At 38.3% G+C, this 16,301-nt stretch overlaps 2 protein-coding genes across 2 annotated transcripts in view; one reads left to right on the forward strand and one right to left on the reverse strand.

Moving 5' to 3' along the window:
• The first annotated feature begins 619 nt into the window (after positions 1 to 619).
• C7H10orf88 (chromosome 7 C10orf88 homolog) lies at positions 620 to 5,351 on the forward strand. The gene is made up of 5 exons (XM_062580731.1): positions 620 to 1,033; positions 1,493 to 1,565; positions 2,144 to 2,350; positions 3,154 to 3,623; positions 4,634 to 5,351. Exons 1-5 carry the CDS (start codon positions 924 to 926, stop codon positions 4,860 to 4,862), a joined length of 1,089 nt encoding a protein of 362 aa, XP_062436715.1. The 5' UTR covers positions 620 to 923; the 3' UTR covers positions 4,863 to 5,351.
• A 5,103-nt stretch (positions 5,352 to 10,454) lies between these two features.
• Positions 10,455 to 16,301, reverse strand: part of DMBT1 (deleted in malignant brain tumors 1) — a 111,823-nt gene continuing 105,976 nt past the window's right edge. Inside the window, 4 exon segments of the mRNA XM_062580378.1 lie at positions 10,455 to 10,498; positions 10,773 to 10,996; positions 12,235 to 12,379; positions 12,762 to 12,808. Coding sequence (XP_062436362.1) covers positions 10,455 to 10,498; positions 10,773 to 10,996; positions 12,235 to 12,379; positions 12,762 to 12,808 — 460 coding nt within the window.

A 16,301-nucleotide genomic window follows, 5' to 3' on the forward strand; every position in this document is an offset into this window, starting at 1 on the left:
GTCATTGCATATTTAAGATAATGCCTGTCAAAAAAAAAAGTTTATCACTCTTCAAGGAGTAGAACATTCTTCTGAAGCATCAGACACCACTTTGTTATCAGAAGTAGGAAATAAACGTTTTTAAAACTGGATGAACTGCCAGCACATTCTGGACACGTCAGTCGCATTTATAAGCTCAAACACAGACCGGTTTTCAGTCTTACCAGGGATCCTAGCAAATATTCCTTTTTATTTCCCCACTACTGCTAAACCGCACAAAACCGCCGCCGCCGCCCCTCACAGAGGCCGCCCCGCCCCCGCCGCGTCCCGCCCTCGCGCTTCCCGCCGCGGGGGGGCGGTGCCGGCGGTTGGCGGCGCCGCCGCGGCGCAGCGTCCGGCGGGACGCGCGAGCCCGCTCCGTTCCGTTCCGTTCCGTTCCGTTCCGTCCCGTTCCGTTCCGTTCCGTTCCGTCCCATCCCATCCCGCCCCGCCGCGGCTGGCGGCCCCCGCGCCCCCCGCGATGGCGAGCGGCTGCTCGGCGGCGGCGCCCGCTGCCGGCGGCGCCCGGGGGTCGGCCCGCGTGGTGGCGGGCAGCTCGTGGGCCTGCGCGCCGCCGGGCGGCCTGGCCCGCGCGCTCTGCCTGCGGCGCGGCGCCGGCGACGAGGCGAGGTGAGGTGAGGCGAGGCGGGGGCCGGGGCCGGGGCCGGGGCCGGGGCCGGGCGGGTCTCGGTCTCTCCTTCAGGCCGCGCTGCGCGGCCGGGCGGGCTGGCGGCGGAGGGCCCGGCGGGTCCGCGGTCGGAGCTGGGGCCGGCGCGGCAACGCGGCTGTGTCGCTCCCCGTGCAGCAGCGGCAGCGAGGCGGCGGTGCTGGAGCGGCCCGCCGGCGGCGGGGAGGCCGCGCCGTGCGTGCTGCGGCTGGAGTGCGAGCCGGCGGGCTGCGAGGAGATGGTGTCCGTGGCGGTCGTGAGCGAGGCGCGGCACATGGAGGTGTACGTGGGCGAGGAGTACTGCGGCACCGGCCGCGGCGAGAGCGCCGCCGCCCTGCGGCCCCCCGGGTGAGTAGCGGCCCGCGCCGCGGGCTCCGGGCGGCGGGGGGCCGAGCCGTGGGTGGGGGCAGAGCGCTGCCTCGAGCGCCGCTCCCGCGCCTGGAGAGCGGGCCAGAAAGCAGAGGGAGCGGATTTGTTTCCCCCCCCCATCGGTACTGCCTTCCACGCTTTGCCCCAGGAGTTAAAAACTAAGAGAAAACAGGCTAAGTCATAAATCGACGTGTACGTTGTTTGTTAGACAAACAAAAGCAACCAACTTGGAGCTTCAGGGCAGGTGTGTGAGCAACAGACCAAATTTTGAAAGCTGCTGTAGCAGATAATGTAAGTGCACCTAGAAATCCTTTTTCACGTAGATGTCCCTTGAGATTCAGTACATGTTGAATACAAGCCTTATGTCAATGTATTACATTACAGGTTGTTTCTTATCTGAGTAACTAGTGATATTTCGTAAATTTGATCTTCTTCTAGTGAAACTGAAAAGGTTACTTTATACAAAAAGTATCTCAAGCTGGAATGTCCGACAGCCTCCTGTAGAGTTAAGGTAGGGGCTTCAGTGGAACTGTTTAATGTCTCGTATTTTTAATCATCCCTTTCAATAAAGTTCTCTTATATTGTTGGTCAAATTATTGTTATTTTTATACAGTAATTGTTTCACATAATTATTTAAAATCACTTGAATGGTCTTACAGTCTTAATAGCTTGATTCTTTTAAATTCATATCACAGATGTCTTTTTAAGTAGACTTAATGTGTGTATGCAAACAATGTCCTCTTAGTGAAAAAACTTCATAAACTAGATAAACTGTAAATTGCCAACAGTTGGTCTGTAATCAGAACTGCAATCTGATGTATTTGCTAATAACTATACAGTTAAATAAGAGATTTCGAAGAAAAATGGCAAGGTAAAATGAGTATAATTTCCTAGGGGAGAAATTATATATATACATATATATTTTTTATATATATATATATATATATATACATACACATATATATGTATGTACCCATGCGAACACACGCACATATATATATTTAGATCCAAGGAGTAGTGCATTGTCTCGTACAAAGAAAATAGCATTTTTTTTCCCTAACCAAAATATTTCTTTCCTTCTTGCATTAGCTTCTCTCCATTGGTGAGAAACAAAGAGTACTCATCAGTAAAATAATTGTACAAGTGAAAACAATGTCTGCAAAATCAGCCACTGATTTTCCTTCATTAGGATCAAGCATAGATCTAAACAGAGTGCAAACTATAATGGAATCCATGGGGTCAAAGTTGTCTCCAGGTGCTCAGCAACTTATGGACATGGTCCGATTTCAGCAGAAAGTAAGTCATTGTGCTTTTCCGTAAACATGAATAGTGCTAATGTGAGACCTTATCTTCTGTAACAGTTAAACATGTTCTAAACCAGTTCAGTGAAAAAACTATTTTTAACCCAGTCTTTCTGCCATTTAAATCCTGATTTTGCTATTGCCAAGCTTGAAAATGTAACACGAATGATTGTTGTGTACTCAAGGGAATCACTTTTCATAAATCAAGTCTTGAGTTAAGAATTTTATATCATCATAATCTTAAACTTCACTGTCACTCTATCTTTCTGCCTCTCTGACTTTCCCTTACAGTTGTTTCAGTTGTCAGTGCAGGATCATGTGTGCATTTCCTGTTACGTTTGGGGTGTAGGTGGATGGGATGATTTGTCTGTCTATCTCTTTTATCTTTAATAAAGGCCTATCATCTTCAGCTAAAGGAAGCAAACTCATACAGAGCATCTCAGTTCTCCAAAGCAGGCTATTTTAACAGGATCCTGTATCCATCTGATGTTTGTTTTAAAAAAAGAAAGTCAGTCTTGGGGTTGTAGCATAATAAAAGTCTGATTCAAAATTAAAGTCTGTAAAACGTTTGGTGTTTAGAGACTGACAAAATCAAAACTAATGCAATAACATATATACAAACAAAATATTTCTATGCTTTTTCCCTAGGAATGTAATTCACAACTACTGTTAAAATCTTTACATCACTTAGTCAAATGCCATGGTTACAAAGAGTTATGAAGGATATATTGATTTTATTATGTAATTGCCATTATATTTTATTTGGAAGTATTATGTGTATTTTTATATTCTCATCAGAACAGTTTACCTCTTGGAGACAAATTTAATTGGATCTTTGAGAAAAATTCTGACTTTGAAGATGAGCATCCAGTAGATGGATTACATGGTGCAAGTATTCAGACATCAGTAGATCTATCATCCACTGAACCTTTGCCGGTTACAAACTGTTTATCAAGTGAGGCAGTATATGAAGACTTAAAAATAAACCTTGATCTAAACACACAGATACCTGAAAGAGAGAACACTCCTGATTCTGGAGGACTTACTACTCAGCAAAATATACTGAACCCCAGAAATGATTTGAAAGTCATGAGGTCTTTGCTTATGCAGGAGCAAACAAGTGAAAATCCAAATATAGCTAATCCACAGGAGCTTCTTCCTTTTCTTCAAAACCTATGTCGTCAGGTAAATCATCTTCGGCTAAAAGATCGAAATAAGCATTTTGAGAGACACTCTGTGACTAAAGAAGAAGGCCTTCAGAGTGTTGGGTAAGTTAGATACATTTACTCAACTTTTAGTGGTTTATATTGATTGTCAAAAAAAAAAACAAAAAAACAAAAAAAAAAAAAACCAAAAAAAGCCCAAAACAAACAACAAATAACTCCAGGAATAATGAGTCTTAAAATATGTCATTTTGTAGGCTGTGTAGCAACAAACATATTTCAGTTGATTTGTTTTTTGGATAATCTGCTTGAAGATTTTTTTTTAAAAAAAGTTATCTTACATTACTGTATAACTGTTGTCTTTCTATACCTTCCCCTCCCGCCCTGTTTCACGGTCTGTGGTTGCAGAAATATCACACTTTTTTGAATTATTTTATGTATTTAGTATGTCTTTTCTGCTGTTACATTCTTACTCTGGCTACTTCCACCTCCTAAACTGTCATCTCCTTTTTTCACATTATGTGCCATCATCTTTCTGCTGTACTTAATTTATCTCATCCCATCAATCTTTCCTCTGCCTCCTCCCTTGTTTGCCCTTGCAGGAATTATAGTAGTAGTGCATTCAGTTTGATACCTAAAGAACCATAGTAAAAAAGATGAGATTTTAAGTGTGTTGCCTAGGTAGCAGGTTTCTAAGCCTGAATAGCTCCAGCAGCTGGGACAGTATAGTATATTTAAAAAAAATGCAGATGCAAAAAGTAAAGAATTGCATAGTGTTATAACTCTTGAAACACATGCAAAGAATAATGTGTGTTATGCTGACAGAGTTTGAGCTCTGAATACCCTGTTAGGTGTATTTTATTACACATAACTAAGTCTTTTAACACATAATTAAGCCTTCCTAAAAATAGTGTTGAATGAAGATGACTATTTACATATCCTACTGTGTATCTTAATTTTCTAGGATTCATAAAGTGACAGGCAGGCAGGGTATTTCACTTGTGCTAAAAACCTAAGAATGCCCCTAGTCATTAAGACTAGTCATTCTTTTTTTAAGCCTCAAGTCATTAAGAAACAAATTATGTTTATTTTTTGTATATTTGCTCTTTTCACAGAGTAGAACAACAGCCTATTTGTTCGTATTTGGAAAAGATCATCTCAAAAAATATGGATCTGATGGAGAAAAAACTAATGGACTATATTGATCGTCAAATCCAGACTCTTCAGACACACATAGATAACAAAATGGTTCTGTTAATGGACTTAGTTCAGAACTCAAAGCCAAACAAAATTTCACAAACACACTATGATACTAATGAGGGGTTCTCAAATGGAGAGAGATAGATGTATGTAGATATAGGACTCCAGTGTAAGTATTTTTCCAAGGGCAGTTTACTTCACAAAGTTTAGTATTTATGGAATTGCATGAAGAACCTCAGTGTTGTTGACTTGCATTTGTTACTGTAATTCTATCCACTATTGTACACAGTTGTTTTCTGAAAGACCTTAAGAATGTATGTTTTTCCTAAATATAAGAATTTTGTATGCCCTTTTTGGCTTATTTATTGAAACAGCATTAGTAAGTCATGTAGAATACAGTATGCCAGTTTCAGCTTGAACAACAGGTAGAAATACTCTATAAACTGAGTTACAGCTTATCTGTTTAGATATATGTAATCACTTTTCTGAGGTCTATTGGTGTTTGCTTTTGCTTATAAACATGTAATGTGTTACCAGTAGAACAGAACTTGATTTCTTTGTACTTTTGGTTTATTTTAACAATATTTGTGTTGAAGCTATTTATTATTGCAGCTATAAAGCTATTGGAGGAGGTGTAGTTCTTGCATTACTTAACTTAGACTGTAAGTTTAGAGACCGTAAGGTTAAGAGAGAGAGGCTAACTTGAATTCCAGCTTGGGTTCTTTGAAAGTCTTACTGACCGTACAGGCACTTAAGAGTTTGGGCTCCTTAAGAGAGAGAAGACTGACGTTATGCTTCTTTCCTACTAAATTTATTGAACCTTGCAGGAGCAACTAGAACGAATGTATACAAGTCTTCTATTTATGCATATTTTCTTACTCTTAAGAAATGTAAGCACTTCATTCGTGGTTCCTCCTAAAAGGACCTAATTTAGCAAATAGAGAGTGCTGGGGGAGGATCTGTTACTTTTTGGCAGCCTTAGGCCAGAGAGGTAGGAATGTGGCTCTGAGTCTGTCTTCTAGGAAGATCCGTCTGAGGTTCATCCTTCATTCTGTTTCTTCTTCTCCGAATTCTTGGGCTACATTCTATTTGTACCATTTAGCTATGACTATATGGGAACTTAAAGGTGGGCTCCAAAGTTAGATGCAGAGATACTTGTTATACTGTATGTCTTAAAATGCACTGAGCAAAAGCTGCGGGTGGAGAAGCAACTGCTGACTGAACAAACTGCTTGGGTATGTGCAATCCATTCTCTTGTCTAGTCTACCTAATATTTTGTTCTACACCGGGAAAATTGTTGTCTTTTGAAGATTGTTGCATCTTGTCGGTAGCTACACATAAGACCACATGCCAGAGAGAGGACAGTTTGTGCAGAATTTACAGCTTGCAGTTGTTCTCCAGCTTAAGTCATGCAAGTACAGTTTCAAAATGACTAAAAGATAAAAATAAGACCTTTTTTTTTTTTTTAAAAAAAGACCTAAATTATCTTGTATTCTACAGGTCATTTTACACCTGTGAATTTAGCTTTTAGATACTTTCTAAGAAACACCTTGAAGTAGATAGTTATATTTTTTTTTCATCTCGATTTAAAATACAGTCTTAGGTTGAACTTTCTTAATTGCAAAAATTTTTAAATATGCTTCCAAGCATTGCTGTATTCCATTGCTGTTAGTTTATTGTGGTTTTTTTGTGTGTGTGTATGCACACGTGTGTCTTTCTCCTCCTCCCCACTTTGGAGTGACAGACCTGAATAGGACACTTAATTTGTGTCAACTTCTAAAGTAGTTAATATGGACTCCGCATTTTTTGGTAGCCATATCCTAATTGGTGTCTGATGTGATATTTTAATATCACAGCTACCAAAATGATAATACTTGAAGTCAAAGTAACAAATGAAAGCATGTAGAAGCTGTACTGTTGCAGTTTCGGGGTTTCTTCAGCAGGCACTTTAGTGAAGGATTCTGTGTAGAAGGAAAGAAAAAAGTGAGGTTTTAATGTCTGGTATACTCTGTTATTTCAATGGAAATTCATTTTTTTCAGATATTTTTGTTTTGAGGGGGTGACCCACACTGGCTGCATATTTTGATTCAGTAGTACCAAAGAGCTGTAAACTCTTACGATATAGAAAGGAATAGTGCATAAAAGGGCGCTACAGTGTGAGTATGCTTGTGATGATATTGTGAGCAAGCTTCTACCAAGCAATATTGTCATTATAAAAAAGATAGATTTTAGACATACTCCTGAAGCAAAGGTGGACAAAGAAGAACTTTTGGTTATAATACCCATCCCTCTTGATGGTTTACTAGGTAGTCCTTGATAAAGCTTATTATCTATGATTCTATGATCTTTCTGTAAATAGTGAAAGATATTATGGAAGCAGATTAACGTTTTATAATGCTTTGACTGTGATCTGTCTGCAGCCTTTTCACATGGTAGATGTGGTCAGTTTCTAGCAAAATCTTGCACTCACTGAAATACATGAGAAGATGTTTGAAGTGTTGCTAGAATTAGGTTAGTAATTAAAAAAAATAAACAATATGTTTATTATTATTGAGAGCATGACTAATGGTAAACAATTCTTAGATGTGGCACCTGAAAGCATGTGGCACAGCTTGCTTTTCTCATGTGAAGTTATGTACTCAAGAAAAGCTGGAGCCAAGAGTATGGTGCAAGTTACCACACAAGCTTTTTAAATTTGCTTTTCTTTATTTTCTAGTCTGTTTTTCATTAGATCTCACTACTAATCTATTGCACTGTAGATCAGACTGCAAATAGTGCTACAAAAGATACCAGATGGGGCAATAAAACTCAACATATAAAAAGCTTTGCAGCTCAAATTAAAAAGCATGTCTGTTTGAATTCTGCTTCAGTTACTGTCCTTTTAAAATTATTTTTGTTCTAGTAGACAATACAGTATGAGGATTTAACCTAGCGTTAAGTTATCTATGGTTATCATCCTGCATAGCTTTTCTGCAGAAGAATCAAAAGAAATTGTGGCATATTAAAAGATTTTTACAAAGACTGACTGTTCAATATAGAATGTTGTTTTTAAATAGTCTGTGGCTTTGAAAAGGAGCCCTATTTAGTATGTTTACTTCGTCCAAAAAAAAGAAAATTTAAAATCTGAAATCCTTACTTACCATTCAAAACATCTTCTGAATTGTTGGATCCTGTACATACTATGTATGTAATTAGGATTGACTACTACTTTTTCTACTTTAAAAAGCACACCTGAACCTGAAAGACCATCAGTCAAATACTTTTGTGATCTCACAAAATGCAGACTTTTATTCAACTCCTTGCTCTGATGCCAAGTTCAAAACTAACATATTTCATTAGTGGAGCAAATATAACAATTTTACACAAAGAATGAGCATAATCATTCTGGATTTTTATATCCCTCTTACCTGAATGATCAGCAGATCTGCGATCTCTTTTCAGGCAGATAGGACCTACCACAGCATTAGTCTTCCACATATATGAAGAAATAGCTCTTTTCTGCCTAGAGATACAGCCTTGAGTACAGCGAGACTTTCCGTCATTGCTGTCGCAAATTAAAACATCACACTGGAGATACACTGATGGAAAGTTCCGCAGGAATCTGAAGGCGTTAAATTTGAATCTTCCATAGTGTTCAAGTGGTGGGTAGGTTACTGTAGTGTCATCTTGATTACAGCTGTAACAGAATTTACAGATTTGCTAGTGATCCAGATACCATAATCATTCTTGGTAATATCATCAGCTATGCTACAGCATTTAGCTATGGCATTTATCTACATGTGGACTTATAATGGTTTTTCTTTTCCCCAGTGCAAATTGGTGCAAAATTTTCCTGGCTCCATTTTTATGACTTTAAAATTCTAGGAAATTCAGATTCTAACAAATATCTAACAAAGAAGATAAGTGGAAGAGATGCATTAAAAGAACTACAGTTTAGATTATATTTTCTCATATGTTGAGAGATGATCATAAATAGTTTAGAATCTTACCCACTTCTGATTAAGTCATATGTTGGTGATCCAAAATCAGATTTTGGAGATGCTATGCAGGTATCAATGAACACCAAAAGATTTGGGTCAGTGGAATGAAGGCTAACTTGAGCAAAGAGAGTTTGGTTCATGTCTACAAAATATGGAGATTGAAATACAGGCTTGGAGAATGAATCTGAATCATAGAATGACATGCTAACGTTGTATCTTCCCATGGCAGTTGTGTTTTGGATTATGTTATTTTCTGTTATGTACATGATTTCTAAGGTTGAATTGTTTTCCATTTTGCATTTTGCAATAATCTCTATGCTTTTTTGACGGGTGATAATATTGCCAGTTGCAGAGGCAGTTATGGTGTTAGTGTAGGTGATGCTCTGGCCTTCTCCCTGTGAAAGAAATTACGAAGTGTTCAGTTACACGAGCAGTGCAGTTGAAAAGCAACTGAGGTATGCCTATCAGAGGCTCAAGGTGTCCTTGATATTGCAAAACATACGTTACAACACAGACATAATCAGCCCTCCTGCTATTTGTCCAAAACACTGAGCCAACCCATGCAGCAAAAAGCTTAAGGAATATTGCACGAAGTACAATTGCACGAAGTGTTGAAGTACCATTGACACTTCAGTCACTCTTGTCAAAATAATGCTGTTAATGATTTCATAGGAATCCTAACTTCTGATGGACTTCACCCTTTCCACGTTACTCTAACATAAGTGCCAGCCACATCACTTGCAGAGAATCTTTAAGTTACTCACTCAGTGTGGTGCTACTTTCATTCCCTCTGCAACACAGGTTACTGAAGCATAACATAAAAACACTTGGAATTAATGTTTGAACTCTCTAGGCTTCCCTATAAAGGGTCACTGATCACTGAGTTCTTACAGAGAGAAAAATGTTCTTTTGATTTCAAGACTGAAAACATACAATTGGATGAGCTGTATGAAAGTAAGCCCCCTGTTAGCTTATTCATATGCTATTTATAAGCTGTTTCTACAAGGTCCTGTCATTCCTAGCTATTATTAGTTTACTTCTGTAACTTTATTTTTTTCCTTTACCGTTTTAATCGTTCCACAGCTTGTTAATGGGAAGGAAAAAACCACTGAGTCTGTTAAAACTGGGCTGCAAGATGGATCATTCAGCTGTAATTGAGTTTCCTTATAACCAAAGGAGTTCAGGTAAGACTTGCTCAGAACAATTTTCATTCTCTCTGAAGAGCAGGTAAGGGATACTGCCATTGAAAGAAAAAAAAAAAAAAAGTAAGTTACTACAAATTGTGCTGCAGTCGTTTCTAACTTGATCTAAATCAAGGCCTATCCTTGAGCCTGTTACATAGTTCTCGATTTGTCTGAGGCTGAAATGGTTTATACACATTTAAGGTCATACAGAAGTCTGAACAAAATATTATGTGTGACTCTCAACACACATTAGACAAACAACCACGTAAAACTCGTGTTGAAGGCTTAATTGTAAGCCCAGTAGTCCTGAAGGCATTTCAGTGTCTTTAATAGAGAAAAGGAATTGAAGTACTAGTGCAGAATAGTAGGTGAGGGGATTGGTTTATGGGGGATACTGAGGGGTTCAGTGGTTCTCCTTCCCACTTCAATGAGAAGATAGGAGTGCCAAATATAAACAGTAATGAAAACTGTCCAGCTCAGGGGAAAGAAACTAGCACATCCAAAACCTACTTGACTACTAGTGTTGACTACTTCCCTGAGAAACTGAGAACAAAAACATTTCAGCTAGTTAGTCAAAAAGTATATCTGTACATCTGTAGAATGGTAGGAGTGCCTTCTGCATCAAAAAAAGAAAAACATCTTGAGTGGAGCTGACAGGGAAAAGGATTAAAAAAAAACTTGAAGAACAGACTTTCTTGTGCATCTTGGAGGTAGTAACTTATGCTCTGTAGGTGAGAGTAATGTGTTTCTCTGCATTTAGAGACTTAATGGCTACCAATATAAAGATTTAAATCCTCAGTATTAACTGACGTTTCTTTTCCATTTCCTTTGGTAAGGAGAGGACAGTGAGAAACAGCATCTTAGGTAAAAAATACAAGAACTAAACTTACTGTTGGGCTCTGGTGGACTTGGCAGTGGGATACTGGTGTACTGAGCAGAAAACCCTCTATAAGAATTGGCGTAATCTGTAGCAAGCACAACAGTCATATCATTTGAAGAAGATTCAAATTTGGGCAGAGAACGACCACATACTTTTCCAATTAAGCCAGAGGTAGTGGTGGGGCCATCATAGATTGCGACAAAATCAAATTGACAGTTTTTGTCTAGTTCCAGGCTACAGATATAGGAGAAAAAAAGAAAAAGTGATTATAAGGAAATCTGAGTATAGAGAACATTACTCATACTGGCTAAAAGATATGCTGCAGAATAAAGTGATGAGTAAAAGAACATGTAAATAGATATTATCAAAAGAAAATGTGGAAAACTCTTAAAGGCAAAAGATACTTGGCAAACTCCTGGTGGAATTAACGAACATTTTCTATTGCTCTCATGCGGGATCAGCTACGCTGTTATTTTATAGCTTTTTTACTTTATATAATACTTATTTACTATAAATAAACACACCCTTAAATATGTTAAAAAGGTACCTTAAAAGAATGAAGAATTTTCACAGTATACAGTTGATTCATATTGATTTATGAGGTCACTTATCTGTGTGTATAGAAGCAGAGGAAGGCTCTTGCCCTTTTTCTAAATCTGCATTAGAGTTTATCTTAATGTTTGCACTCTTGGCCAAAAGCACCAGGCATTTTCTGGTGGGTGAATGCCCTAGAGGCCTAGAGCAACATCTCACTAACTATCTAACTAACAGATGGTCTGTGGCCAGGACTGGCAAGGGCATCGACAGTGCTGTGTAGTGATTGTCATCTCAGAGGACCGTGATTGAGGTAATGACTTCCTACTGCATCCTATACATTCCTATACAGAATTCTGGAGTCAGACTATCTTAGGAAGTGTTTTTGAAGATACTGGTCTTTGAATTCACTTGCTGTTTTGAGTCTAGCCTGATGTGGAAACATCACAGACAGACAACTTGATATCTATGTCTTAAGCTTAATCCCACCCTAGGATTCTAGTCACCAATTTCATTCTAAATAGAAGTTTTATTGCTATTGCGTAGTGGAAATACAAGTTGTCCATACAAACTGCACCTTGAATAGCACAAGCATAGCTGATTTGGTGGAGTTAGACTTGCCTTTTTTTTTTGACACTATCAGTGGCTAACTCCTACACAGCATGCTTCAAATGTACCTTCCATGCATTTCTTCTTGCTTGCCTTTAGTCTCATACACCAATATCAAATCCCTAATCGCACTGCAGTAGCTGTCGGGCAATATATAGTGATGCAAAACATGTTGCAATTACTTTCTTATAGGAGCCAGCAGAACACCTTTGTTTTAAAAGTGTATGTATGTTCTAAAAGTATGAAAGTGCTTCTGCTTCTTGTGTTTAAAATAATGCTTTTAAACAGAATGAAAAAAGAATAATAGAGCATAGTTGGCATTTACTCACAAAAGGTCACCAAACTGTAAGTTTATCTTTGATTTTCTTGCTGTTTGTATGTGCCAGACGCAGTAGGTAAACTCAGGGTAGGGCCTGGGGTAGTTGGGGCTGATAAATGTTCCATTGGGACCAGTTAAGTGCCCCCCACAATTATCAATTTCTGAAATGAAGAGTAAATACAATGGTAGTATAAGGGTTTATATAATAGTCCATAAAAACTAAAGCCTAAAGCTAGAGATCTAATATTGTCAATAGTAAGACTTATAGGATTCCATTCTGTCAGAAAAACTTAAAGATACTAAAGTTAACATTTCTAAATATTTTAGAGAATTTCAGGTCAGATGTATGTTACAAGATGAAACTTTGCACATAATGATGTAGTTCAAATGATAGTTCAATGAATGCACTGAATTCTGACTTACTTGATTCTTGTGAGAAGAAATAATAGAAGGCGAAGAAGCTTCTTGTGAAAGCCTCTGAGTTTGTTGTTATGAGAAAAGTTAAACTATCTGAAGATGATTCAAACACTGGGACTGAGTCAGTGTTGTTGCATACTTGCCCAAGAAAAGGTGAATCAGTTGAGGGACCATCATACACTTTAATACTTTCTGTTTCACAGCTTGAAGAAGAAGCAAATCTATTAAAAAAAAAATAGAACTACCTAAACTCACTGTTAGCTAAACAAGCTCCTCAGAGTCTGCAACAGATTAAATAAATATTTTATTAAAGCAAATACAGGTAAATATTTGGAGGCACCTGTCTTAAGTTGAAATTATTAAGAAAGGGATAGGGATTTGGATTTTTCTCAGCTATGATTGTGTAATTAAGACTGAAAACAAAAAAGATGCAGGAAATAAGTATAAAAGCTGGAATAAAAGAACAGTAAAAATAATTACAATCATTTCTAGTTGCTTATAAATGGAGAGCAGCTCTGGAACATGTTTGCTGCTTTACAGGATCAGTTGAACTGGATTTCTGTAATCAGCACCATCTTATAAAACTGAATGGAAAGAGTATGAAGGAAGGTACATGACTTTTACACTGAATTTAAGAAAAAATAAACATAAAACCTGTAGGTAAACCTTAAGATTTGCCTAAACATAAAATTAAGAATATGTGGCAATTTAAACTTTTTTCAGTATTATGTGTACAGCAAAAGTTAAAGTATCTTGTATGTGTATTTAGTTATTAAAAATTCAGATTAACCATACTAGTTTTTTTCAATATTTTTCTTATGCCATATGTCAATGAAAAGAAACAATACAAAAATATCTGCAGAAAATACTTACTCAAAATAGGAGAAGATGAGCCTAATTGTCTGATTTGCAGTTCTATGAATTTGCCAGACACAGTTTGCATTTGAGTTTAGTTCTATTTTTATGGCTTTGTTGAGATCCCCAAGGGAGGCACCACAGCGAGGTAAACCTTTTTTAAAAAAAAAATAGAAAAAAATTTTGCAAGTGTTTCAAGTTTTCTGTTCCAGTAGTGTTTCATCCTGCACTGTGCAGAGACTGTGGAAAGGTACACCATGAAACAGACATGCAAAGCTTTGTACTATTCTGATTTTTTCATTTCAGTTATAGTAGTTTCTGAAACTTGAAGAGTAAAATATCAGAAGAATATTAGAGAATACTTTTTGTTCTTACTTTCATAGTAGAGGAGAAAAGGAAGTTAGGGTAACTCAAATCACAGATGAAGCTAATGGCAAAACTGGAAATTCCAAGTGATGTAGGACACCTCAGCAAATCTCTGCTGCAAGGTCAGTTACCACAAGTACATCAAGCTTCCAAATTTCCTAAAGATTGTTGAATTCAGTTCTAAGTTTCTGCCCTTTACTTTGAAGTACTCAGGGGCCTAGGCCTGAGGAGTCAAAAGAGCTTTTCAGACTGAGCCCCTAAAGAACTGTGTGTATTTGGTACTGCAAGCAATTTTGGTCTTCCGTCTCTGAAAGGATACTGCAGAACATGAAAAACCTCAGAGAAAGGCAACAATGGTGAATGAAAGTTTAGACTAGCTTCCAGACAAGGAATAAGCAAATTAAAGCATTTTAGGGTCAGAAAAGAGATAGCTAAGGGGGGAAAGGAGGTAGTAGAGGTCTATGAATTCGTGGAGAGGGTAAACATCAATCATTCTGTGATTCTGTGAAATAGGAGATATCTTTTCCAATAAATTTGATTGCCTGATAGGAAACCAGTAAGTTGTGATTTTGAAACAAAGGAATTGGCTCTTTGCACAACAGATATTCAGCTGTTAATCTTTGCTGCAGGGTGGTGTGCATGCTAAAAGTAAAATATTAAACAGGTTGAATCCATGAAAGTAAAAGCCTTTGATAAATACGTAATAGAAAGACAGCATCTCCTCTTTGGTTCAGGAAGTCCTGAACCACGTTTTCTGGTGCCTGGGAGAGTATTCTGGGGAAGTTTTTCTGCAGGCTTGTTTTCCTGTTCTTGTCTGGGCATCCTCCATTGACTCTGATTGGGTTCAGGATAGTGGGACTAGCTGAACTTTAATCTGACCCTGTTCAGCTCTTATTTTATGAACAAAAACAAGTTGGGATTGTTATCACTTAACCAATGATAATAAATTGTTAAATTATTGCAGCATTGAGCATTATGTAGGAACCTTTGTAAAATTGTTGTCAATCAGTTTGAGCACAAGATCTCCTTTCTACTTTGATATTATCTAAAAATTATAGTCTAGAACAGCTGAAAAAAATTACTATACAGTGCATGCAGTCCCAGGTAAAAAGCTCAGGCTTTCTCATGAGCTCTAGGAGGAAAAGAAAGGTGTAGGAGGGACCTGTCTAGGCGTATATGAAACATCCCAGTAGTAAGAGTATTGCAGACTTAGCCTTGCCTTGCCCTCCCTGGAACCTCTCTGTGCCCCCTCCAGACTGCTTGTGCAGCCAGGCACTTCTGGTACAGCTCTGCAACAGTACTTCGATATCCTACAATAGCTACCCATCAGTAATTAGGTAAACTGCTGGTATGAATACAGACCTGGGTCCCCAAGTTAGGCAACAATCCACTGTCTGTTGATTCTGATGGAGCAAGCCCAAATCTCTTTAAAAAAACAACTTCATTTCCTAATTAAATTAGTGACTTTCCAAATTTATTCCTGTTACCCACAATACAGTATTAATTAGTAAAAGTGTATTTCCACTCCAGAGTAAAATCCTTTCAAAAGCAAGTTCTTCAGTCAAATTGCCATAGAGAATCATATATTGGAACTCTTTTTTTTCCTCATTTTTAACACTTGCTGGCACATTTGGGTGTTACTGTTGTACAGCAGTATGTTAAAATAAGATGCACTTTTGTGGATTTGACATTTTTCCATTCAATTGCCTGTAAAATAGCTGGGCTCATAAAAATTCATGGATAAAAAAAATATTAGATTCCCATACCTGTGAATTCTGTTGAGTTGTCTTCAGCAAGCGTTAAAGCAGCTAAGAAGGGCAAAAGGAAGAACTGCCTGAGCACCTGCATTTTGGTAAGAGCTGAGGAGGTTAGGTTTTTCTAACTTTTATACCTCATGTGATTTCATAATCATTGTGTATTACATGGTATCATGCAGTGAGGGCTTAGTTACTGTTTCCCTTTAACAGATATAGAAGATATAAATGAGAAAATAACAGATGTGCCTATCTTTTAACAAGTACTACTTGCAGAAAGTTTAACCATGCTTTCGTCAGCTCTGCATCTCATGGTTTCGAAGCACGTTTTTCTGTCCAGTGAGCATGTGTCGAGGTCTGTTGACGTTAGTTTGACATATACAGGAATGTTCTGGGTTCTGGGTTTGACAGACCCTGTTCCCTGACCCACGTTCAGCAGTTTACTCACAGCTTCTTTGTTTCTTCTTTCTTTGTTTCCTCCTTAATTTGGAGTTAATTGGCCTATCCCTTTAGGCTGCACTGGGCAAATCGTTCAGTGTCCTTGTTGAGGATTCCTCAAGCTGTGAAATGGAACTATCAGAATAGTGTTGTCATGCTTAACAGTTCCCTATTGCTGATGTATTCATGGATGAAAAAAGTAAGATTAATTTTACCCACTGATTTAAAAAAGATTGCACAGAACCAC

The sequence above is a fragment of the Rhea pennata genome, chromosome 7, assembly GCF_028389875.1.
Source record: "Rhea pennata isolate bPtePen1 chromosome 7, bPtePen1.pri, whole genome shotgun sequence".
Classification (NCBI taxonomy): Eukaryota; Metazoa; Chordata; class Aves; order Rheiformes; family Rheidae; genus Rhea; species Rhea pennata.

Coding starts and splice junctions, on each gene's coding strand:
- C7H10orf88 (XM_062580731.1), top strand. CDS start 924: ATGGTGTCCGTGGCGGTCGTGAGCGAGGCGCGGCACATGGAGGTGTAC. Junction 1,566..2,143: donor CAGCCTCCTGTAGAGTTAAG/GTAGGGGCTTCA, acceptor TTCTTGCATTAG/CTTCTCTCCATTGGTGAGAA. Junction 2,351..3,153: donor TGGTCCGATTTCAGCAGAAA/GTAAGTCATTGT, acceptor TATTCTCATCAG/AACAGTTTACCTCTTGGAGA.